The sequence below is a fragment of the Pteropus medius genome, unplaced genomic scaffold, assembly GCF_902729225.1.
Source record: "Pteropus medius unplaced genomic scaffold, Ma_sr-lr_union100, whole genome shotgun sequence".
Lineage (NCBI taxonomy): Eukaryota > Metazoa > Chordata > Mammalia > Chiroptera > Pteropodidae > Pteropus > Pteropus medius.
The window spans coordinates 49,532,915-49,557,766 of NW_024349800.1; the positions used below are offsets into that span (position 1 = coordinate 49,532,915).

General features: G+C 45.5%; 2 protein-coding genes across 3 annotated transcripts; both read right to left on the reverse strand.

The window, feature by feature from the left end:
* Positions 1–328: 328 nt before the first annotated feature.
* Positions 329–16,249, reverse strand: TRIM54 (tripartite motif containing 54). Of its 2 annotated transcripts, XM_039887558.1 has the most exons (9): positions 16,082–16,249; positions 4,883–5,055; positions 4,172–4,343; positions 2,495–2,590; positions 1,559–1,792; positions 1,274–1,296; positions 1,033–1,157; positions 806–898; positions 329–467 (listed from the first exon to the last, which is right to left on the reverse strand). In XM_039887558.1, the coding sequence occupies exons 1-9, from the start codon at positions 16,247–16,249 to the stop codon at positions 457–459; spliced, it is 1,095 nt and encodes a 364-aa protein (XP_039743492.1). In that variant the 3' UTR covers positions 329–456. The 2 variants fall into 2 exon arrangements, with proteins under 2 accessions (XP_039743492.1, XP_039743491.1); XM_039887557.1 differs by lacking the exon at positions 329–467 and having other exon boundaries at positions 731–898.
* Positions 16,250–19,276: 3,027 nt separating this feature from the next.
* DNAJC5G (DnaJ heat shock protein family (Hsp40) member C5 gamma) lies at positions 19,277–20,277 on the reverse strand. Its single transcript, XM_039886945.1, has 3 exons — positions 20,165–20,277; positions 19,645–19,906; positions 19,277–19,450 (listed from the first exon to the last, which is right to left on the reverse strand). The coding sequence occupies exons 1-3, from the start codon at positions 20,275–20,277 to the stop codon at positions 19,277–19,279; spliced, it is 549 nt and encodes a 182-aa protein (XP_039742879.1).
* Between the last annotated feature and the right edge of the window lie 4,575 nt (positions 20,278–24,852).

Below are 24,852 nucleotides of genomic sequence, written 5' to 3' on the forward strand. Positions count from 1 at the left end.
GAACTCATGGGAAAGTGGAGCCTCCACGGCCAGCGGGAGGGAACCAGTGTTGTAGGGGGAGCATCCGGGAGAATAGCTTTCAGCCAGAGTCCTGTGTCCCCATTCTCCCCAAGTCCCCCAGGAACTCAAGTCCTTATCACCCCCCTACTCTTTGCCCTTGGCATTGGGCTCAGGAATCCGTGCCTGATATCAACGAAGTACCCACTGGGGTTCAATTCACTTCCTCCTCCCAACTGGTCCCAGATCGGTAGAAGGGCAGGATGGTGATGGGGTCGACTCCGAAGCCGAGGCTGATGGAGTGAGCAGTGAAAGGAGCTGCGGAGCAGGTTGCATTAGCCCTTTATTGAGCCCTCCCCCGAAGGCGGGGCGCCGAGCTGGTGGGCGCGGTGGTCTCTGCGCAGATCTTCCACCACCTGAGCGCCAGGTCCCTGGAGCGCGGGATCCCCCAGAGGGAGGTCAGTGCAGGCCTGTCCCCAGGAAAGAAAGCACGTGGGCGGGTTCTCCAAAGGAACAAGGCAACTCGGAACCCCAGCTCACCCCCTTTCCTCAGCCACATGGGTGTGTCCTCTACTTTTACACCCACCTTGGTCTGCCAGAGCCGCAGAGGAACGGCTGGTGGGAAAGGGTCCTCCTATTGCACCAGCACTAGAGGGCACTCCCCTCCTGCTGGGGGTTGGGAGGCACTTAAAAGGAATAGGGGCTACAAGTGAACTCTGGTCCCACAGGAAGGGCAATCACGGGCGGGGGGCGGTGGTGGATAGGAATGTACCAGCCAGGCCCTCAATGCCCCTTGGGCCACACTCACCTTCCGGCCCATCCCGCCGGTCTTCCTCTGGCCCAGCGCTGCCCTCTTCCCCGTCCAACACCACTTCCTCATCCTCTTCCTCCCCGGAAGCGCCTGGGCCGAAGGAAGACCCCATGAGGTGGAGTCCTTACTTGTTTGGCCCTCATGCCCCACCCCGCCCCCACCCGGTGGGTCCTGACACTCAGTCCCGGCAGCTCTCAGCCTCTCTCCCTTCCTGGCTCCCTCACCTGGCTGGAAGTCTATCGTCCTCAGCATTTCGGCCACGTGCTCCACGTTCACGGTGAATTGCTCCATGCTTTCATAGCCTGGCTCTGGCCGTCCTGCCAGCTCCACCTTTGACATTGCCCCGACCCTGCAGTGGTGGCAGTGGCTCATCTGGAAACGCCCCAGCACCCTCACCGCCCCCCTCTCCCTGCGTCAGTGAAGCCCTGCGGCCCCTTCCTTTCCCTCCCCTCTCCGCCTACTCACTTATTGATCAGCTCCTTGGCCTGCTGTAGGGAAGAAAGGGGGAGGGGGTTAAAGCACTGTGCCAATCTCTGGCACAGTCCCACTTCTGATGCCCCCCATATTCCTGCGGGGTAGGCAGTGGATGCATGTTCCAATTCACTAAGGAGCAAACCGACTCAGACGAGTCGACTTGCCCAAGGCCGTGAGGCAAGTAAGTGCCAGAGATAAGACTGGAACCCAGGTCTCCAGGTGCCGAAGTCTCCACTCCAGCCACTCTGCGGCCTGCCACCCTCCCCCAGGGCCCACCTGTAGGTAGAGCGCCATCTGCGGCTCCTCCATGGACTGGATGGCGGACTCCACGAGTTTAGAGGACGCCTCCAGGTGGTCTCCGTACTGGCGGATGAGGCCCCTGACTCGCTGAAGCTTCTCCTCCTGCTTCCGCGCCAGCGCCTGCAGCAGCTCACCCTTCCGCTCCTCCAGCACCGCGCAAAGAGTCTCGAACCTCTGGGTTAGCAACTGCTTCTGCCTCCGGCTGTTGTCCTGAAAGACCGGGAATGAAGATGAGACCTCACAGCTGGAAAAGCGTCCACCTACATGTCCCACTGCCCACTTAGAAGTCACAGAGAGCCAAGAAGAAAAGTGACCTGTCAATTACACTACAAATTAGTGGCAGAGCCAGAATTCTAGCCAAGGGCTGCTGATTCCCAGATCTTTTCAGAAAAAAAAATAGGAATTTTTTTTTTTTGAAATGTAATTGACATATAACATCATATTAGTTTTAGGTGCACAATGTAATATTTGTGTATATTGTGAAGTATTTGTGTATATTGTGAAATGATCACCACAATATTCTAGTTAACATTTGTCACCATACATAGTATTTTTTTCATATGAAGAGAGCTTTTAAGATCGACTGTCTCAGCAAATAACACAATATTTTAGAGTAGCCTCATGAATGTTATCTCTGTCTCTGGCCCTGGTTTTTACTTTTTTTTTCTTTTTTGATTACATTTAGTTCTCAAAAAGATGCAATGAGGTAGGCACCATATGATTCTTATTGTCACTATTTTTATGTAGTTAAAAACAAGACCAAAACACAGAGAAGTGACTGTACCAAAGTCACAGAGTTCGTGAGGGGCAGAGCTGAGATTCAAACTAGCAGCCTGGCTAAGCACATCCCACTACCTGTGATCCACCTCCAAGAGCCCAAAAAACTTTCCCTCTCTCCCATCCCAGGCTTACCTCAATGGTCTGGCACACCTCCTCCATCTGTGTGATCACAGCTTGCACACGGTCATTGCCCGCCACCAGCATCGCGATGCCATCACTGAGCTCACTCTGCCACACATACAGGTCAGCACTTTGAGCTAGAGGACCTAGTTCAGAGCTGTACCCCTCCTACCCCAGCCAGGGCTGTCTAGGAGAGAACTGTCCTTATCCGCCCCACCCTCAGGACATCTTCAAGGCAGCTATTCCAGTGATCTAGAGGGCTTGGAACTATCCAAGAGGTGTGGAAGCACAGTCTATGGATTCTGGAAGGAGGTCAAGACAGGAAGTCCTCCATCACCAAATGAGAAAGGAAGAGACATTCAGCAAATAACACCGAGTGCCAGGCACTTGGCTAGATGCTGTATCTGTACATTCATACCCTCCATCAAGTCTGAAAAATTCTTTGTTGATTATCTGTGAGGATAAAATTGCTTTTTCTCTATTCTCTTTATTTTCTCATTCTGTGACTCAGATTAGACATATGTTAGACTTTCTCATTCTCAACCTTCTCATCTCCCAGTGCAGCATTCTAGGCTTTTTTTTTGGGGGGTCCTCTTCTTCCTGTTCACTAATTTTCCTCAGAGAAATCTCTCACTTAATTCATCTTTGAATGTTTTATTTCAACAATTATATTTTCATGTCTAAAAGCTCTATTTGGACCAGAGGGTAGGGGGTGGTGGACGGGGGAGGTAGACATGGTAAAGGGGGTCGAATAGGTGGTGACAGAAAGAAATCTAACTATGGGAGGTGAACACACAGTGTAAATACACATATGCCTTACTGTTAAAGTGTACAGCTGAAACTTATTGGATTTCATTAACCAACGTCACCATAAATAAATAAATTAATTAATAAATAATAAAGAAAAGTTCTATTTGGTTCTTTGCCAAATCTGAATTTTTTTGATAGTCTATTACTGCTTGTTTTTTTAATTCCATCTTTTTAAAGAGCATTTTATATACAGTGACTTTCTGTTCTTTAATAATTCCAATATCTGAATCTCTGGGAATCTAAATCTGTCATTTTGTTTCTGCTGACTTCACTAGAGGGGTACCTTTCTTTGTCTATTTTCAGTTGTGAGCCAATCTTTCGTTCTTAATCTAAGGGAAATCCAATGCCTTAAATTGAGGATTTTTTTTTTTTTCCAAGTGTAATTTGCATTTGCTTTTGCCAAAAGCCAGGTGGCACAACTGACCACTTTAGTTCCTGGGATTTCAATTTAATCTGGGATTCTTAGGAGTCTTCGTTGCAGGTCTCCCACCGTTCAGGAGTTTGGAGGCAGAGTCTCATCTCTCTGGCTTAGTAATACTGCAAGCATTTACCCTCCGGGAAATCCTGCTTTTTCAGTGCTTACCACTCAGGGTTCTGTTCTCAGCTCATTCCCCCTACCCGCTCTCTCCACCCCACCTTCACTTGAAGATCTCTTTTACTTCCTATGTGCCTACCAGCATAACTTTAAAATTACATTTTATGTAGATTTGTGATAGCAGGAGAGCCTTGAGAGTATCTAGGCCACTATACTAAAGTGTCAGCTTGCATCCATTAGTCCTGATCTGCCTGCCTTTAAAACAAAGTGGAGTAAGAGGCTGAAGTTAGAGACTCTGTCCTAGTCCCCCAGCCCACATGCCTGCTCCCTCCACTGCTTGGTACCTTCTGGCGTTTGTAAATGGTGGGCAGCGGGGCCACCTCACAGTCCTTGTGGGCACCAAAGACCTTGCAGAGAGAGCAGGTGGGCACTTCACAGCTCAGGCAGTAGATATTGATCTTCTCCTCTTCATGCTCCTCACACATGAGGTGCTGCTCAGCCTTGGAGTGCAATGGCCTGAAGGGGAGTGGGCAGGATGGCAGGACGGTCAGGGCCCAGGCCAGCAGGTGATACAGGCCCTGAGAGTGTGAGTCCCCATGAACACTTTCTCTTCAGCCTCCACCAACCACCACCGCCTTCTCTGCTCCCGCAGCTGGTCCTGTGGCTGGGCAGGTGAGTGACTTCCACAGTGCTCTTCATTTGAGAAACAGAAAGAGCTAAGGGGTAGAGGAGGCTTAGTTCCAAGAAGTCACTATTCCAGGAGACAGGGAAGTCCCACAGGGCAGGAAGTAATGGAGGGTTGGCAAGGATCTTGCTGGTGGACTGCCAGCCCCTCCCCAGGTGGAGAGAGTGAAGGTGAAACATTGACCGGGGACCAGTGACCACTGAGCTGGGTGACCTGGGGCAAGTCCCTCTCTGCTCTTTGGGTCCACATCTCTCATCTCTAAACTGGGGGTCAGGTTGATTGTTTCGGCTCCTCCCTTCTGGCCCTGACTGTTCCCAGGTTGTATCCCAGGCCTTGCCCCTTAGAGAGACGAAAGGCCCTGACAGCTTACCGAGAAGACTCCTGCTTGTAAATGTCTATAATGTTCTCCACTAGCAGGTTTCGCTGCAGGCCGTAGACACCATGTCGGTCCAGGACAACCTCATGTCTGCAAGACGGGCAGCGGAAACGGCCCCCGGAAGACACAGTGGTGGAGCCCCGGGATTGCCACAGAGGATTCGAGGCCTGCAGGGATGGGTAGTGTGAGTAAACAGGCACCGTGAAGCATGAGGGAACTGGCAGGCAGGGGACAATGTAATGGGAGCTGGGGAGGAGGAGAATGGTGGAGGAGGTGGCATCAGCTCTTTCCTCTGGTTGGGCCCCCCTCTGCAAGCAGATCAGGGTGGGTGGCAATGGAGACCTTGTTTCCCACCTTTATCTCATTATTCAGCCTACTTCCTTGAGTGTCTTTGCATCCAGAGCCTAGCTCTGGTCAAGGCTTTGTCAGGATGCGGTCTCCCCAAAAGGGCCCATCTTGGAGCTGTGGGGTGACATTAACCTTGGCGGGAAGGCTCAGGTAGGAAATAGACTCTGAGTGTTGCAGCCAGTGTCCTCCAGCCTGGGGCTCTCAAGGGGCCACACCTGAGGGAGAGCCTTTGCAGCCCTGGGCAGGGAGGGCACAAGCAGTGACAAGTGCTAAAGATGGAGCAAACAAGCCACATCATGATGAAGAATTCTGGGAAATCACTCCAGAGGCTGGGAATTAGGGGTCCTGGGTTCTTTTGCTGCCCTATGACACTGTTCTACTATGTAAATTTGGGCAAGCATTCAAATTTTGTAAAATTAAGGAACAGATTGGAGTGTTCATTCTACAAAAAATACTGAGTGTGCCAGGGACTTACTAGGCTCTGGGGATGAGATATGAAAGGATGCATCTCTTTCCTAAGGACAAGCAAACTGACAACTGCATCCCAAGGCTGTGATGATAGGGCTAAGCTCAGAGGGAGGACTTACTAAAGATGTTTGTCACTTCCTCCCACTTACACCTCTTAGAAAACTTGCTCCATCTTGTTCTAAAAGGGAGAGCCCCACCATGCCCTAAGCTCAGAGTTGGGGAGGTGATTGCCTGAACCAAGTAGGACGAACCAAACTGCTCTCTAGGAACTTGGAATTAAGACATAGAACCTGAGGTGGCTAGACCACGTGTGGCTTTGGAACTGAAAAAACCTGTGGAGTTGGGCTAAGAGCCGACACTGTGGCCACCCAAAGTCTTGTACGAGTGGAAGCAGAAAGTGTGAGGGGTCGGAAACTCAGAACAGAGAAGGCTGGTCTGCAGAGAAGAGAAAAGAGTCAATTTGTGGAGAGCGGCAGGGATGAAAGACTGGTAGGGACTGCTTATTGTTCCTCGATATTCACCTCCTCTTCTTAAATAACAGAGCCCCTGCAAGACACATGAAATAAAGACCATGTATTCAAGCCTCCCTTCTAGCTGGGTGTGGCCAGGTGACTGTTCTGGCCAGTGGGATATAGATAGAAATGTTTTGCGCCATTTCCAGGAAGTGTACAGGTCCTCGAATACCGTTAATGAGATGTCACAGGAACTTAACTCTTGTTCATATCAATTAGCCTATGATAAAATTGGTTTTGCTATACTTCGTTTCACTTAAAGTTGCAGAACCTATCAATGACGTTAAATGAAGACTACTGCCTCTTCGATGGGAGGGACATGCCTTATTCCTCTTGCCTCCTTCCTGCTGTCTGGAATGGAGATAGAATGTGGCTCAAGTCGAGGCAGCCATCTTGAGACGGGAGGTAGCTGCACGTTGAGAAGGGCAGCAAGATGAAAGAACTGAGTCTCTGATGAGGCTGTCCTGGACTGCCTACCCATACTTCCACTTGAGAGAAAAAACAAATTTTTATCTTCTTTGAGCCATTATTATTTGGGGTTTTCTGTCATTTACAACAGAGCTTAATCCTAACCGGCTGGAAGACCATGCAGTCCTAGAGAGTAATGGAGAGAGTAGTCGCCTGTGTGTGACTTTGTATATTTAGATTTATTTCTTGCAATTGGATTCCATGAAATTCTCCAAGTCCTTGTGCTATATATATCCATCAGGACTCTTAGGTGCATGCAGTAGCACCCTATGACACCTAGAGGGCACCCAAGTCCAGAGTCTCGGTTGATATTTGGTATAAAGAAATGTAGGCAAGGCTGGAAATGTGGCCCACTGTGAAGTGGGCAGCCTACTTGGGGAGAGTGACTGACATGTCACGAAGATCACATTTTGGGAGGATTTCTTGAGAATTATAAGAAGCTGGAGAGGATTAGTTTGAGATTATCCAAGACTGTGTTGGTGTATTTGTCCTCAGTAACTAGAATTATGTGGATATTGTTGAGTTTAAGGATGAGTTGAAGTGTAAGATCACTGGGCTTTTGCTTGCTTGATACAATAATTACCTTTAAATATTTAGAATCCAAGTGGGTGAGGAGGTGTTGAGAGAACTCTAAATCTGCGAGCTCCTGCAGGGATCCACCTTCTCTTTGATTTGCTGGTGGCAAACCTATGAAGGTGCTCGGTAAATGTTTGAATGGGAGGAAAGGGGCACATTTTAAAGCTTTAGCCCAGAGCAAAGACAAACTCATGCATAGCCTCTTTCCTCCACCTCCCTCCCTCACTGCTCATGTTTTGAAGGCCAATTTTGTATCAAGCACTATGCTATGGGCTTTCTAGACATTATTGAATTTAATCCTTAAGAATTTCTTGTACAGATGGTAAATACACATTTACCCCCTAACTTAGACTACAATGGCTAACATCTATGGAGCCCTTACTTTATACCAGGTTTGCTCTGAGTCCTTTTATTTGTATTAACTCATTTTAATCCTCGATCAACCCTATAAAGTAAGTACTACTATTAGCTCCATTTCAAAGATAGGAAGTTGTAGCCCAGACAAGTTTAATAAATTGTACAAGGTCATCAGCTAATAGGTGGCAGAGCCAATATTTGGATTCAATCACTCTGACTCCAGAGTCTATCCTAGTAATCAATGTACTACATTGTCAGATACAACATTCATCTATCCGAAGCTCAGGTAAAACAGATTTTAGTAAAAGCTTTGAAGAATCAAACTTCAACCCTTCACAGTGGAAAGAAACAACGGCCTAAAGTTCAACTGTGGAGTAAAGTTATCTGAGCAGAGATAAACAAAAGATGACCTAGCAAATCAAAACTTTCTGTGCCATGGAGCCTAGCTTGCAACCAGAATGATCTGCTTGCCTGTGGGAAAAAAAAAAAGAGGAAATAGCTCAAATCTCAGGGGACCTTCTCCCATGGATCTAAGCATGACCCCAGGGTGGATAATTCATCAGATTCTGTGTGAAAAGTATTCTGAGGCAGCATAACCAAATTGAGACACTTGACTGCTTACTAATCCAGGTCATATCCCTCTCTTCACCAAAGAAGCCAAAGGACTAAACAGAAATTGAAAACCAATGATAACACCCAGCTAGCCAGTTTACATTTAAGATAATAGTGGAAGAAAGCCAAGGTAAATGGAAGGTTAAGTAAAGAATTCACTATGAGCTCCAGATAAAACTACTCGTATTCAAAGAGGAGTGATAAGCAGGAGGGATCCAACAGGAGACGCAAGCCAAGATAATATAAAAAAGATAGGAAAACGAAAGCATGACTAGCAAAGGAGAGATGAGGAACACCCTTTGGAAGATGATTTGTTCCAAGAAATAATACAATTTCAACTTAACATTATAAAGGAAATAAAGAAAACAAACTCTTTGATTAAAGAGGAGATATAAGTGATCACGCTGGACAAGAAAAGTGAGCCAGCAGAATTAAGGAAAGAAATTAAGTAAAATATATTATCAACACAGAAACAAAGTTCACATTTGACACAGTAGGAAGTGGAATCTACGCTACTGAAAGGAGTCTCATAGATTGTAATGAAAAATAACAGGTAAAAATAATCAGGACTCGATGCTACAACGTGGACCAAACTTGAAGACGTTATATGCTAAAGCAAAATAAGCCTGACAAAAAAGACAAATATTGTGTGATCCTTCTTATATGAGGTACCTGGAATAGTCAAATTCATAAAGATAGAAAGTAGAATGGTGGTTGTCAGGGACTGGGAGACGGGGAACGGAGAGTTATTATTTAATGGGTACAGAGTTTCAATTTGGGAGGATATAAAAGTTCTGGAGATGGATAGGGGTGATGGCTGCAAAACAATGTGAGTATTCGTAATGCTGTTGAATTACATACTTAAAAATGATTAAGATGGTAAATTTACATTCTGTGTATTTTAGTACAATATTTTAAAAAATTAAAAAAACAAAAACAAAAGCAGTAATTGGGACTTGATGAGCTGTCTTGGCCAAGGCTTCTCTTTCAGACCCCTCACAGTCGGGATGGACTTCAGGGATTGACTCGAGGTGGATTTGAAAGGCTCACCACCTCTTCACCACTTCCCCGTCTGCCAAAGACGTTCCTTTAGCAGCTCATCCCATTGGCTAATCAATATCATTCTCTGGAACCCAGGGGTCTGAGAGGTGATCAATATTCGGGCAGTCCATCCTAAATCCTTTGCTTAAACAGCGCCTCTCTTGGGAGCTTGAGAGCACAAAGGGCAGGTGGTGGGGAAGGGTGGGACCTCTGCCGTCTTCATACTTTGGCCAAGGAACGGTGCTGCTCCCTGGAGCAGACACCACAGCTGAGCACAGCTGTCGCATTCATCCCCTGGTCCCATAGACCCTTCCCTTTCCTCAAACTCAAGTCCTCCTGCCAAATCGTACCTCTGGCTGCTAGGCCTTCCTCTTAACCTCCAGGACTTATCTTTCTTTCTGTGATTGCTTCAGCCAACATTTCTCCCACCTGTTCAACTCCCCACCCCACTTCGTTGGCTAGTCTCTGGCCAATATATGCATGTGCCCTTTGGTACTAGGGCTAAATGTGACCAGTAATAAAATAGTCAAGTTAACCTTTTGGATTTTCCAGGACCCTCTACTCTACCTCATGGCACAACTCTCATGTTGCTTAGGGGCCCTCGCGATGCTACCCATGTGCTAACTCAGTGTTTCCCAAAATATGATACACATACTGATGACAAACATGAAGATTGTAGGTGGTCTGAGGATGGACATTTATATTTTTTATCTTTTTATTTTAACGCATATTAGAAAAAACAACCAGCCTATAAAACTGTCGGTTGTTCATAGATTTTGTAATTTAGAATAAAGATTAAGTAAATATTTAAGCCTTAAAAGTAAATACATTCGTATAGTAATATTAAACATAGTACAGCTGGTACACAGCTCTGGCAAAAATCAGGAAGGCGAAGTGAGAATGAAGTTTGGGAAGTTCGCTCTAACCCTTTTCTGACTCCCTCTCCTCATCCAAACTTGTCTGTCTTGTGTCCCAAACCTTCTGCAAAGGTGGCTACCCTGAGAAAGGCAACTGTCCTGGATACATGGATGAAATTGTTACCCTTCTTGGTAACATCTCTGTGTTTTAACACAGTGCATTTAATGCAGCATGATATAGAGAAAGTAGCACTGATTTGAAGATCGGATTTCGGATTTGCTGTGAGCTTTGGATTTGCCATGACCTTGTGAAAGTCGTTTCCCACAGCCTCCAGTTTCCAGGTCTAAAAAGAGGGATTCGTACATAGCACTAGGTCCTTTCACAGGCTGATGTTCCCTGAGCAGTGAGACTTAATTGATAGAATTATGATAAGAATTTCAGATACCATGACCTGTGTGTATTTGCCTGTGAGATGGGGGAAGGGAGTTGTTGGTTTTATAACAACCTTCTTCTCTGATACCTTGTAGACAGTTTCTCTCCCTCTGTTTAACTTTGAGTATAATCCGGTATCTCAATTGTTTGTGCTTTCCCTGGCTGTTCCTGGAGCGCCCTCTTCCTGTCCGATGTAAGCACTTCTTGAAATCCCATCTCTTGTGAAATAGCCCTAGTGTGTTTAGATGGATTTCTACATTCTACAATTTGTATTACATCTGAGTTTCGAATTTTATATAATGTATCTGTATCATTTTATAACAATAATAAATAATAAAATTGCTTTTTAAGAATAAACATGCTGGTAATTTCCTCTTCAGCATGTTTATTCTTAAAAGGAATTTTATTATTTATTCTTATTACACACACACACACACACACACACACACACACACATTGTTCTTCGAAAGGGTCCATAGGCTTCACAAAATGGCAAAGGGGTCCATGGCACAAAAACAGATTACTTTCTGCCCTGACTGTAAATCTCTTGACGGTCTCATTAAATTTTACACTGTAGGGTGTAGAAGGCAACCCCCTTAATACATCTCCATGGCTGACAGTCTTACATGGGGAGAAAGAACTCTTAGCTAATATCCAGTTAGTGAAATTTCATTTTTGCTTCTGTTTATCTATTTCAAAATTAAGAAATGACCAAAAATGTATACATAAATGTCTTTGTTCTTGCCTTCATTTTACATTGTAAGATTGTGTAAACAGGAGAGCCAGCTCCATAATGTAAAATTTCATGTGTCAATGATGTGATGTGTAGAGGAAATTCCATCACTCTAGGAAACAGAACACCTACATTTATGTCCCTAACTCTGTCCTGTTGTTTGTGTAACTGTAAACTGTTTCCTGTGTTCTCCCTATAAAATAGCAATAACATCCATTCTATCTAACTCATATGGAATCATGCATGTAAAGGTTCTTTATAAATTATAAAGCACTTCTCAAAGGGCTATTAACAATCCAAATCCAGAGTTTAAAAATATGACCACACAGAACCACAGGACATTAAATAACTTCTTTCTTCACTGTGAAATATAAAATGGAATAGAATAAATAAATGGAATTTAATTCTAGCCTATGTTCAAGGCTTTTATGTGGCACACATGCCATGAGCTGTCTCTCTTTTATGCTCTATGGGGCCTTCTATTTCCTCTGTAATGATCCGTAGCATCTAATAGAAATGTTCCATCTAGAAAGATGCTCTGTGAATGCAGTTACTCCGTCAAATCTATACGTAGCTCAGAATGTTTTCCTTCTTTCTTGGCTATCCAGAGTGATGCTGACTAGGGATACTGGCACAGGATGCAAGGGTGGGGTGTGTTGGAGGCTATCTCCTCTAAACTGATGTCCTGGCCGGTGATGAATAGTGGACCATGCAGTCCTCTGAGCAAGACCCTCAGAATATTACTGGAAAAACCATGGGAAAATGGTGGGCAGAAGACCAGACATTTAGAGAAAAGTCGAAGAGCCTTAGAAGAGTCTAGATGTTGGCAAAAGCTGAGTTTGGGTGGGAGAGTGATTTTGAGTGGAGGGCTAGCTCTACCTGACAGAATATAGCAAAGAGCCTGGCACAAGGGGTTTGTGAAAAGAGGCTGGCTGAAAAGAAGATTGATAAGCATAAGAGTGAGTCAAGTTAGAACACTTGCGACAGAATGAAACGGCTTTAAAAATGGAAAACTATAATAATATTCTTGAACTTTTGAAATCAAGTTGTTAGAATTACAAGGATGTTAAAGATCAGTTTAAAACACCCTTTTAATTTGTGTGTGTGTGTGTGTGTGTGCGCGTGTGTGTGCGTGCGCATGTATGTAAAGAAGTTAGAAGAATTGTCTGGATTACATCACATGGCAAATTAAGGAAGAAATTCATGGGAGGAGAAGCCAGGAATGTTAAGTCTTCTCAGTCTAGGATTTAGTTCCCCACTAAACTAAGTTTCTTCCCTAAGTTGGTAAGATCCCTAATTCTGTTCGAGGTTAATGCAATTCACAACTTCTCAATGAATCAATTTCTCATAAAGGTGACCTGCCCAAGGTTGAGCTGGAGAAGTCCCGGTGCCCTAAGTAGCAGGTGGAAGTGGTCGAGGAGGCAAGTAGTGTAGGATTTTCACTGGCAGGCCTGTACTTGATGACAACAGGTCCTAACAATTAACTGATAAAGAACTGGAATTCAGGGTGGAGTGAAATAGAGGTCATCTCTTTCTCAGACTGCCCTTTATTAGAAAAGCCCCCTTTCTTAGTATCCCCATCTCTGTAAATCTCTCCCTAAATGGACATCCTCCAGAAAAGCTGTTCCTGCACAATCTTCTTACAAGGCCTTCTGGTTGTCTGTTAAATTACAACAGGTTGCAGCTCATAAACAAGTGCCCACAGTGAAGTGGGGGTAGGTATAAAAATAAACGGAAGGCTTGCTTTAAAGTAGTTCAGGAGTGAACAGAGTTTACAAATACAGAGACACATGGGAAGATGTTTGTGTCAAATTCCCACATCAACAGCTTCTAGTCAGAATGCTTGGTAGCTGAGTGGGTGCAGTAAGGGGAAAGAGGGAGGAAGAAATGAAAGGGGTTAATATGGTGTTTTGGTGTTTTATTCTGTTTAAACTCAAGAGAGAAAGAGGGAGGGAGGGGGAGAGAGAGAGAGAGAGAGAGAGAGGTGGGGGTATTACAACTCTAAAGAAAACTAAATTGTGATGGTGAATATGTAAAAATATGCACGGGGACAAGGGCTTAAAAGTAATATGCAAACATAAAAATAATTGTGTTGGAGGAGGTAGGATTATGGATGATTTCCTCTCAGACCTTTAATATTGTCCGACATTTTCAATTAAATGTTTTAACTTTTCCAATATTGCGTCCTGGCACGCCAGTTTATCTGATGTTATAAAATCACAATTCCCCCAAATTCTTGTTTGTTGTCCATCCCAGCAGTTCTTAGGACAGCAAAACACTAAACACCATCTATATGTTTTAGAGGACCGATTAAACAGACTGTGGTCCAGTCGTAACAATGGAACACCATCCAGCCACTTAAAAAGGAAAACACAGACCTGAATATGGATACAAAACCACCGCCAAGAAAGAGTAAGTGAATACAGGCAGATGTAGGACAATGAGTCTAGTTTAAATATGTGTACACACACACACACACCCCTATCCATGGAATATTTTCTGGAAAGCTACCTGAGAACGTTGATGATGGCTACCTCTATCTGCAGAAGAGAATTGAGTGCCTGAGGGTAAAGATTCACTTTTCATGATATAAACTCCTATATTGTTTGGGGGAAAAAAGTGTGTGTGTGTGTGTGTAATATACTAGCATCACTTTTATAAGTCCTATTAACTTTCTAGGCAACATTCTAAAGGTATTCTTCTTAAGTGGTTTGAAGACAGAGGAACCATAAGTCCTATTCTTGTCTCCATACTTAGAAAACAGACAATCTGATTATGCCTAGAGCTGTCAAAATGTGGAGGCAATGTGTGAAAAAACTAAATATGCTCATCTTCCAGAGGGAGATCTACTGAGATGTATATACATAAGTACAGCCAGAGAACTGGGTCAGCCTCCCACCAGGCCCGCCCCAACAAAGTGGCAAAGAAACGAGCTGTTCACCCTCCTTTCCTTGGAGGGCCCAGGGTGCTCTGCACTTGAGAAGATCCACGGAACCATCCCAAAGCCCTGGGAGTCATGTTAGTTCCCAAATATTCTGCACAGGGCTTGACCCAAAGCATTCCCAGGTTTCTCGGGGCCCAGGTCAGTATTCCGGAGCCTCAAGGAACCACAGTAAGTGTGCTTGAAAACAGAGGGCTGACCTGGACAGGGAGGTCACCTAAGCATCTTCTAGTCTCCTGTCCCTGGTCCCTCTGCCAGATGGTACTGTGTGCCTTGCCCTTGAATATTCTGACTCCTTTTATACAGGACTTATTGCCTTCATTTTCAAAACTTCTCTTTGCTTTCGCACATTTCAGGCTCTAATGAAAGGATGTTTCACTACAAATTCATGAGGAGGGATGGCAAATTTGCCATTTTATCCTAGGTATCTCAGCCTGAAGGGTATTCAGAGAGTTACTTAGACCAAGGGGAAACCAAGATGGTGGACAGAGCACAACCTCTCACACAAGACTCGATGCCCAGGGCAAGTGGGCATAACAGCCATCCAGGCCCCAGAGAGGGAAAGTCACTGGCTCTGAGATACGCTGGAGCCAAGAGGCTTATAGTGGACTTGGAGCTGGGAATGGGCCTCGATGGTAGGAAAGACTGCGGGGCCGGAGAGCCGGTGAAGACAGACAAAGCGTGGTCCCATGGCACAGCCAAAGGACAGCCTGACTCAGTGAGCCCATGACTTCTCCCCAAACGTGAGGCCTCAAAGAACTTAAAACTGAAGTATTTTCTTGGCTTAGTTAAAAATCGCTTATGTTCAACACCTTTCCTCATAATTTCTGATACAGAGAAAGAATGTATGTTCATTATGTTCCTTATTGCTGCTGTGCATAGTAGGCCAGCCAACTCTGGTCTATTCAGAGTTTTTACTCCATTACTTCATTTGCAAGGGGTGTGAGTGAGTGTGTGTGTGTGTGTGTGTGTGTGTGTGTGTGTGTGTGTCTTTTCCCCTGACTCTCCCAGATCTTTGTCCCATTTTGCAAATTGCTATAATTTACACCAGTGGCACAGGGCAAGAAAGCAACCTCATTTATAAACCATTCTGGCACACAGTGCTTTTCTTTTTGAAACCGGTAACTAAGATAATATCTATGGATTTGATTAGCTGTGCTTTGCCTCCATGTAAACCCAAACTGGTTATGTTTCTGGGAAGTTAAATTTCTTCTCTGCCTTCTCTCTGCTTAAGTGACCTCGATTTTTTTAACCAGCAGGCCCCTTTACTGACTAATCTGGAGCGGGGCACGGGTGTGAACTTTAGTTGGGGAGAATTTTCAGTCTTCTGCCCACTGTCTAACTCTTCCTCCAAAGATGGATGCGCTGAGCTTTGCCTTAAATACAAATAGTTTTGCTGTCATCATGGACCCTTTTTACAGGATTTATTTTTTAGTGTTCCATTATCTCAAAGGCTATTTTCTCCAGGTTTTTCATAACGTTCTCGAAATCTGAAACTCCAGACTGGAATGCAGAATCTAGCCCAGACTGTTGCACAGCGTGGTGTAGGATCACCTCCCTCCTAGTTCCTATGGGGGCCTTCTTTCCTCTGTAGATATTGGCATTCCAGCTGCTGTCCACGCATAGGCTGTCCTCACCAGCCTGCAGAGCAGCTGCTGACTCATGCTTACTTTGGGATCTGCTAGGACCCCAGCTCTTCTTCTGGCCTTCAGCCAGGATGGCCACCACCCATCTCATAGAGAACTCTACCCATCACCTTTTGGGGGCTTAGTGCTGACCCAACGCGAAGTCTCCCACAAGTTCGCACTGTTTCACCTGGCCCCGCCCCTGCCCCTGCCCCGGCCCACCTGGAAGACGTCGTTGGCACACTTGCGGCACAGGTTGTGCTGGCAAGGCAGGATCACCACCGGTTTGGAGAACATCTCCAGGCAGATGGGGCAGATGAGCTGCTTCTCCAGGTTGTCCATGCTGTGTGCATCCCCTAGCAGCGGCTTGAAACCCACTGTGAAGTTCATCCCCTCAGCAATCGTGCCTTCCCTGGCCTTGGCCCTTGTCCTGGCCTTCCCTCACTGCCTCTGAACCCTTCCTCGTTTACTTTAGATAGTCCGTGGATTCTTATGTTCCCTTTTGTTGCTCACTCTTGAAATAGCTCTGCTATCTCTCTTGTCCCTTCCTCTGACAATTCACCTCGTCCTGAGATAGCTGTTTTCAGACACTTCTTGTCTCTCTTTTCTTTGCTCTGTACACCAGCCAGGCACAAGCAGCTTTCTCTGTCCCTCACTCCCTGAGTGACTCTGTCCCTGGAAATTTCTCCTTTTGTTCCCCAAACAACTCGTATTCACTCTATGGGCAGCACTGTTTGTCCCTCACTCCCCAGAGAGGAGATTAATTTTAACGTGGGGGTGGGGAACAAGGGGCATCTGTATGACATTCCAACTCCCGATTTAGCTCATGTAAGGCGAGCCACAGCTGTCACTGAGTGAGTGAGTGACCCTGACTCACTCAGGAATGGGTGACTCTCTTGAGCAAGGACAAGGGTGAACTTCAATGCTTCTGGCGAAAGGCGGGCCAGCAAAGGTATGGGGCTCTCACTTGCTCTCACTTAGAAGGCTCCTGTGAGCCCCTGGCCCCCGGGCTCTGGCTTGGGCCCTTTTTCCAGGGCAGTGACACAGAGCACAAATTGTCTTGCATGTGAGGCATCATCCATGGCTCAGGGAAGGAGGACGGATTTAGCCAGAACTACAGACAGTCATTGAAAATTTTTGCCTCCAAGGCTTAGCCAGTGACCCTGGTCTTCTTCCTCCGAACCTCGTGATTCAGAACAGGGGCACCAGCGACCTGAGAAGCTTTGGTCCAGCACTTCTGGGCCACTTTTGTTCTCACCCAACTTTCTTGTATCACCCAAGGAGAAGCAGCTCAGGGGGGCTAGAGCTGGCAGTGGTGCCAGGGCCAGGAATGACTGCATGAGCATGCCCCCGAGAAAGTGTGGGATTCTGGTCCACGAATATATCACTGGAGCCACTCCAAGGACTTTAGATTTGTTAGGAAATTGAGAGAAGCTGAGCTGGGCAGAAAGGACCTGAATGCCAGGGACCTATTTTGAGCACCAGGGGAATTGGTCTCCAGGGAAATTTTAGAGCACTGACAAAGACACAATCACAAGGCTCCAGGAAGCCTATGTCCCAACGCCACAACTGTCCTGAACTCCCACTCTGCAAGGCGGCCTGGTCTCAGAAGCAAGCATCGGTTTTTCTCCTAGGCCTTTTTCTGTATCCCAGGCATAATTTTTCTTTTTTTGAGCCCCACATATGCACTGAGACTGGACAAAAGCTCTTTTATTTACTGACATTCCTTAGCCCTTCTCCCAGTCAGGAGAGGGAAGTGTGAGGAGTTACTAGGCTCTGACCCTGGGTGGACGGGAAATAAATGGTGTGGAGAGGATACCAAAAAAGCAGTGTGAAGGGGCATGAGTGGGGAAAGGGTCCGCAAAAGTACAATCTTTTCCCTATCGTATGTTTCGTGCCCCTGTTTTTAAAACAAGATAGTGACCAGCCTGCCTAAGATGTGGTAAAAGGATGGAGGCAAACAGGCATCGATGTGTGAAATTCAGTCAACCCACAGGACCCATGCTAATGGGTACTATGCTGGTATTTGCAGTCTAGGGAGAACCCAAAGGTGGGAGGACGACCCCTAAGCCTCAAATGCATCCATACTTTTCCTGAGTTGACTGGTGGTGACACGGAATGAGGCCGGCAATGCCAAGTGTACGGGCACCAGAAGAAGATGAGACCAGCCCAGAAAGGTATACTGGCTTAGAAATGAGGCCGATGCTAAGAGCTCCTGGTACAGAGTGGCAATAAAGGAGGGTTAGCTGGTCCCACAGCTCTTGAACAGGTTCAACCTTGCTCAGTTATTAGGCTCTTGGTGGAGAAAGCACAAGTGACTCAGGGACCCTACCCAGGTGACATTGGTTCAAATCCCAAGAAAGGCATAGGAAAAAGGATGCTTGAGGAAAGTCTGTCTCCACTGCCTAAGACCTCTTAAGGGTAGGGATGAAAGGTCTGTTTTCTAACAGATTAAAATTGTGACTGGAGTTAAAAAGAAGAGTAGCTGGTTAACACTATATCACCAGGGTCAGTGACACCATCAAGGACAGAGACGACACCCTCACTGAGATGGACGCCATCAATACTTCTGAAACTGGGATTCTTACAAGAAGAAGGGCAAATCAGGGTCAATGCCAGGATGGGGCTACTTGCTTCTCTCTTCAACACGTCCAGTGGACTGGGCAGCAGAAAGCACCTTTACTGAGTTAGCACCTTGGGGCAAAAGAAGTTGGCATCTTATTAGAAGAACTGAATACCCAGAATGTAAAGCAAACCCCCTATAGATAAGAATATAAACACCTGTTGTCCATACTATAAGGATATAAACTTTCCACTAATGACTTATCTGAAGTCAGTATATTTTCTTTTCTTATCCTTTAATTATTGCTACATTTATTTTCATACCTCACTCTCTTAATATTTCAATGATCATCTTCACTATGATTATCTTCTTCCACAAAATGTTCTTTATTTCCTATGATGGAATTTGAAAAACATATATATATAAATGTGTAGTAACAATTTTTTAGCCTATTGGTGAGAAAACCATGACCTTGCAGTTACACATTAGCATCACTAGGTGGCACTGCTGTGAACTTCAGTCAATTCCCTCTTTAGTTGGAGTGGGGATAATCTCAGACACTTCATCTTCCTTTTAAGTAAATGCAATGGGCTGCATCATCTAACTTGTCTTCAACTATTGCCTTTTCTAGGTACACTCCCCCACCCATTCTATGCCTTAAATCTCACCCCATTCCTTAGCTTAACGGTCATGAGAGGCCAACACTACATTCAAACTGTTGGTTTGTGGCGTAAGCTCCTTAGACACTGAGTAGCTCCTCTTTCTTCACTTTGTCGCAATAGTGACTTGAGACTCTCATATTTAGGGGTTCCAAGTTTCATCCTTAACCATTTCTTTCTTTGTTAATCTAGCTCTTACCTCAGTCCCTGTCTGTGGTTCTCACCTGACCTTGAAGGCTGAGTCTGGACATTCTGCTGGTATTTTCTCCTTACTACCTCCTCACGTGGTGGCTTAAGGGTTCCACAGCAAAAGCAGCAGCAGCAGCAGCAGCAGCAACAGGTGAGCAGAGCACACAGGACGACGAGTGTCTAAAAGGTAGGAAAGAACAGACTCAATCCTGCAGTTCTTACATGTTCCTATTCAAGCTCCCCTCCCTCAATCCCAGCACCCAAAAAAGTGAGACAACAGAAGCATTTGTCCTAAGAGAGGAGGGTAAGGTGTCTTAGATGCGGAGGGTCAACCCTCCTTCCTTATTCTTAAGAGACTAGGAAGAACTGTGTACCTTGAACCAACAACTATTCATCATAAAATAGTATCTGACGCCTTCTTCGCCAAAGTGATCATATATATATATTCCCAATGAGCCATGCTGGTTGTAGATTTTCCGCTTCTTAGGGTCACTCAGTATGGAGTGGGCTGTGTTGATCTCTTTGAATATTTCTGCTGCTTGAGCGTCCCCTGGATTCTTGTCTGGATGATACTTCAAGGCCAGTTTCCTACCCAGGCAATACCCAAAAGGAGGGTGGGGAGAGAATGGGGAGTGGCTAGGGAGGGAGAGTTAAGATGAATGACAGGAATAGGTCTCTAGATAGCGAAGAAGGAATGCATAAGATGTGGTAAAAAGAATGGAGGCAAGTAGCCCAAATCTAAATTCCTTCCCATGCCACAGTGAAGAGGACGATTGCCCCATGTGGCCCTAAAGTGAAGGCTTGAGGATTTAAAAATGGGCCAGAAAGCAAGACAGAAAGAAAAGAGTTTAAGGGGGTGGGGTTCAGGGTTTAATATGGGGCTGAAGTCTGAACCTGTAGGACTTTTTGATGTCTTCAGGTGAGGCATCCTTCTTAAGCTCCAGCACTGTATAGAGGGTTGTCCCACTTTTGGACAACCGGCGGGCTGCTTCGTCCACATGAGACATGATCTGGGTCAGAGGAGAAGCAGCATTTGTGAGAACTTCCACACGTGAGGCCATAAAGAAGTGAACCTCCAGTAACAAGAAACTCATTGCCTTCAGGGGGTAGGCTGGTAAATGACTACAAAAAGGACAGGTATAAGACAATGAGTGGGATCTGCGACTGGCAGAAGAGATCCGGTAACCAGAAAAGACATTCAAATTCAAATTTTAGGGAGGAAATATCTCACACTTTCCAATGTCCTTGAGCTATGCAGACCTTGGGACACCCCACATACTAGAGAGACATAAGCAAGGGGAGGTCTCAACATGGGGAGAGATTGATTTTGTCCAGAACTACTAGCCCCTGAAGTAAACAGCCCTGGTCTTGTCCAAACTCATTGCTGGGATTGAGAGACCAGTGCGGGCCCCAACCCAACTGGTTGAGGTCAGGAATCACTGAGATAATCAATTCTCAAGGAAGAAACAATTCGGACCTAACCCTGAGCTGCCTAAGATAAATCAGGTGTCCAAAAGCCAGGCCAGAAAAAAAGTGCTTGCAGCTAGGCCTGAGACTTTGTTCTTCCCCTGGCCTCCTCTCTCAACCCATCCCACCCCCTGTTCTTCAGAGATAGGGCAGTGGGGTTAACAGAAGGATGAAGAAGGAAGCGAAAAGGGGGTATCTGTGGGGACCAACCAGCAGGGCAACAGGGAGCAAGACCCCAGAGAGCAGGGAGAGCTTGGGAGGCTATGGCCCACTAGAACCAAGGCAACAAGTTCAGTAGCGAATGCTCTGGCTCCCCAGGTCCCTCCTGGCTATGAAGACTCCCTACCCGCGCTGCGGATCTACCTTGGAGTCCCTCTCTTCAGCACATAGGCCTTACACAACCTCCATCAGGGTGGAAAAACTTCACACAGCCGGGGTCCTGTGGCCCACTGCGCTTGCGCACTGCGTCAACACTCCGAGTCGTTTATTGGCGCCGCTGGAAGTTCTGGGAGGTAAAGCTACGTGGGCCCTGGGACTTATTTTGCACACCGGAAGCTTGAGCGTAGGGATCTGCCGAGCGACAGCAGGCCAGGGCATCCTGGCATCTTTTCCAGCCTTTTTGCGGATACAGCCTCGGTCAGAATCCCTGCTACTCCAGCGGAAGGCGATCACCTATTCTGGTCACTGTCCTAGCTCATCGACTCGCTTAAGGAAAGATAATGGGCTTGCAAAACTCCTTGTGGCTTTGTGAAAGATATAGTTGCTGCACGCCTTTCTCAGGAGGTGTATTACCTTGCCAGTGTTCTTTTTCAGAATTTAGGGGTATCCGGTTGGTCTTTTCTTTCCCTTCCGCTTGGAAACTCTTTCACGTCCTTTAAGACCCACCTCAACTGTCAGTATTCCTGGGACTCCTCGGTCATTCCCCATGTTGTTCCCACTTGCTCTGTTAAAGCATTTATCTGATTATATTGTAATTATTAATTTGCACGTTCCTTTGAAACAACATCTTGAACATTTCCAAAAGAATTTTTGTTCTTCAAAACTTTCCTTTAAGTACTTTTCCATCATGAGGATGTACCATAATGTAATTATATATAATCCAGATTGGATAGTGAAGTTGTTTCTAACCATTGATAGTATAGTAACCTTATAATAAAAATTCTTATTTTCAAACCTTTAAATTAATATCCTTTTTTCTCTTCGGGTTAGATTCCTGGAAGTGGAATTATTGGGTCAAAGGAAGTTTTTCAAGCCTCTTGATCCTTATTGCTAACTTTCTTCCCAGAAAGTTACCCAAAGTATCTATTTCCATCCCTTCTGCAGGACGTGAAAGCACCTCCCTCTATCTGGCCTCACTTCCTGTGATATGCTACAGGAGGTAGTGTTTGCACCACCTAAAATTTACCACTTTCGTGATGGTTTTCTTTAGAGAGGAGCACTCAATGACCCCTATAACATGTAATTGAAAGAGCTTTATTAATTCAATAATATTTCTGTTACCCCTCTGGTGGCTTTTATCACTCTCTTTTCTTTATTACAGTTATTCGTGCACATTTACCTCCCCTTCTAGGTTTTAAGTGGTAAATCAATACTCCACCCCAGGAGATGTGAGCCATCTGAGCAAACCAATTAAGGAGTCCATATACAGCAGGCACAATGACCACTGAATTAACTAATTTATTTCTATAGTTCTGTGATCAGGGCAGGAGGTAGGGATAAAAACCTTTGGCGTCACCCACCTAGTTCATAGGTGCTGGGTCAGATGAGTTTAGGGGTCAATCACTTAAAGTGAAGGAATGAAAGCTGACGATTTTTTTGGTGGTTTGTATTATGCCAAATTTCTCTAACTAATCTCCAACCTTTCATCACCATCATGGGATGACAGAACTAGCGGAACAGAAGTTGTTTCTTCACTAGCACTGTGAAGAGAGAAGGCTTCAGAAGCGCAGTGCACTTACAGTGAATTCCTTACCTCCGTCTGCAGGCTCAAGGTGGTGCGGCCCCTGCCTCTCACTCCCATTCGGTCGAGTACCACTGTCTTTCTTGCTCTGGTCTCGGCCACACTGTTTCCTATCAGTTCTTTGAAGACACTGTGTTCCTTCACATTTCAAGGGCCTTTGGCCACTCTGCTCCCTCTGCCTGGAAGACTCCTTCCCAGGACTTAACATCCTTTGAGGATCTTAGCTTTGTGCCTCCTCAGAGAAGCCTTCTAAATGGAGTTCCACTTCTTTCTCCCCACCTCATAACGTCCTCATGATAATTCGTGAATATATGTTTATTTGTGTGTTGATTTGTTTAAGGTCTGCCTTCCCCGGCAGACAGGGAACTCCAAAGGGCAGGGACTTTGTCTTTTTGGTCATCATTGTTTTTGTAGTACCTAGAACCATGCCCGGTTTACAGTAAGTGAAGTAATGATTTGTTGAATGAGCTACAGCAGAGGGAGCCCTCTGCTGGTCCAATGCAGGCCCAGAGGTTGGGCCTAAGCATGAATTCCCTAAGGCATTGGACAAGACTACAGAGCCCATCTTCCCTTATGTGGTCCTAGACAAGAGACATATGGTGTAAACAGGAAGAGGGCAGTGGGAGAGATGGTAATGGTGATTCTGAACTCCTCGTTTCTTGTTTATCTTAGCCTTCCTCCAGTTCCTGACACAGTTCCTGCAGTATTGTAGGTGCTCAATAAATGTTGGTTGATTGAATGAACCAGCAAACCTTTATATGCCTTTTCAGAAGGACTTTTACTTAATTATCTCCTTTGATCCTCACAACAACCTGAGAGGTGGTATGATCACATCCCTGCTTTATAGAAGTGAACCCTGAGAAAAAGGGCAAATTAGGTGCCGAGAAGAATTAGTAAACATCTTTCACATCTTGCCAAAAGCTCCAGAATATTATTACTTCTTATCATTGCCCTCTGACATTCTAATTAATTCTAATTATAGTTCATGGCTCTTGAAATAGCCATTATCTTTAAGTTTCTGAGCCTCTGCTCTGACTGAAATGACACCGTAGCCAGTGCTGCAGAGATGCAAATAGAGCAGGCAAAAGGACTGGCATCCTTTGGCCAGAGGCGAGTCTCCACTTTGCCTTCACCTAGAAACAGACCCCCTGCGATTCAGTTTCCTATGTACAAGGTCTCTTCTAACACCCAGCACAGAACTAGGAAGAACACACAAGCCAGGAATCAGAAGCCCTAGATCTGAGTTCCCGCTCTGGCTCTAACAAGCTGTGCGATCTGGGACAAGTCACTTAATCTCTGAGTCTCATTCTCCTCTTCTGTAAAAACCTGTGTCATTTCCCAGGGTTGGTGTCAAGACTAAATTAGGTTTGGTTGTAAAAATAATAGAGAAAATAATAACTATGCTGGAGAATGATTACAGACTAACACCTTTTCTGGAATCATTCGCCCTCCCGCCATACCTTGAGTCAGAGGGATCTTCTAGTTTACTGCCTCACAGAGCCATTTGGTCTCTCCTCAAGAAAACCAAGAAGCGTCCCTTATTTACCCACAAATAACTAAAGTTTTAGTCATATAGCTGGAGTACACACATACAGACAGCAGACATTAGCATATTTATACCCAAAATATCACGCTTTCAAACATATGCAGTAGGAGAGAGAGATCACAATTTGTCATACCCAACCACCAGGTTCTAGAATTGTGCAGTTTTCGAGTTGGAAGGGACCTCAGGGACTTAAATTTAATCCATTATTTTTATTTTATAATTAAGGGAAGTGCAGCCCAGAGAGAATGATTGACCTGCTCAAGGTCAACCAGTGAAGTCTAGACCTAAGTCTTCTGACTCCAAGCTCGGTGTCTATACCATGACTGCTTCTCATTCACACCAGCTGTCTTTAAAATCTAGGTTAGAGACAGACCAAAGCTGTAGTTGACATTCATCTCCTTTTATGGGTGATGTTAGGTAATGTCTCTCTTTATCTCTCCCCCTAGTTGAAGGCATATGTACTACATGTGACCAAAAAACACCGTTGGCCTAGTTAATTTGCCTGTCTTCCCCAGGGCAGACATCTTGGGACAGGAGGTAAAGGGCTATCGGCTAAAAAGTTTGCTTTATACCCCTGTCCTCTCTGATCTGCAACCCCAGACTCTGCAG

Coding starts and splice junctions, on each gene's coding strand:
- DNAJC5G (XM_039886945.1), bottom strand. CDS start 20,277: ATGTCTCATGTGGACGAAGCAGCCCGCCGGTTGTCCAAAAGTGGGACA. Junction 19,907..20,164: donor GACATCAAAAAGTCCTACAG/GTTCAGACTTCA, acceptor CTCCCTCCCTAG/CCACTCCCCATTCTCTCCCC. Junction 19,451..19,644: donor TGAATAGTTGTTGGTTCAAG/GTACACAGTTCT, acceptor CCTACCTTTTAG/ACACTCGTCGTCCTGTGTGC.
- TRIM54 (XM_039887557.1), bottom strand. CDS start 16,249: ATGAACTTCACAGTGGGTTTCAAGCCGCTGCTAGGGGATGCACACAGC. Junction 4,344..4,882: donor TACAAGCAGGAGTCTTCTCG/GTAAGCTGTCAG, acceptor ACTCCCCTTCAG/GCCATTGCACTCCAAGGCTG. Junction 1,297..1,558: donor AGATGGCGCTCTACCTACAG/GTGGGCCCTGGG, acceptor TCTTCCCTACAG/CAGGCCAAGGAGCTGATCAA.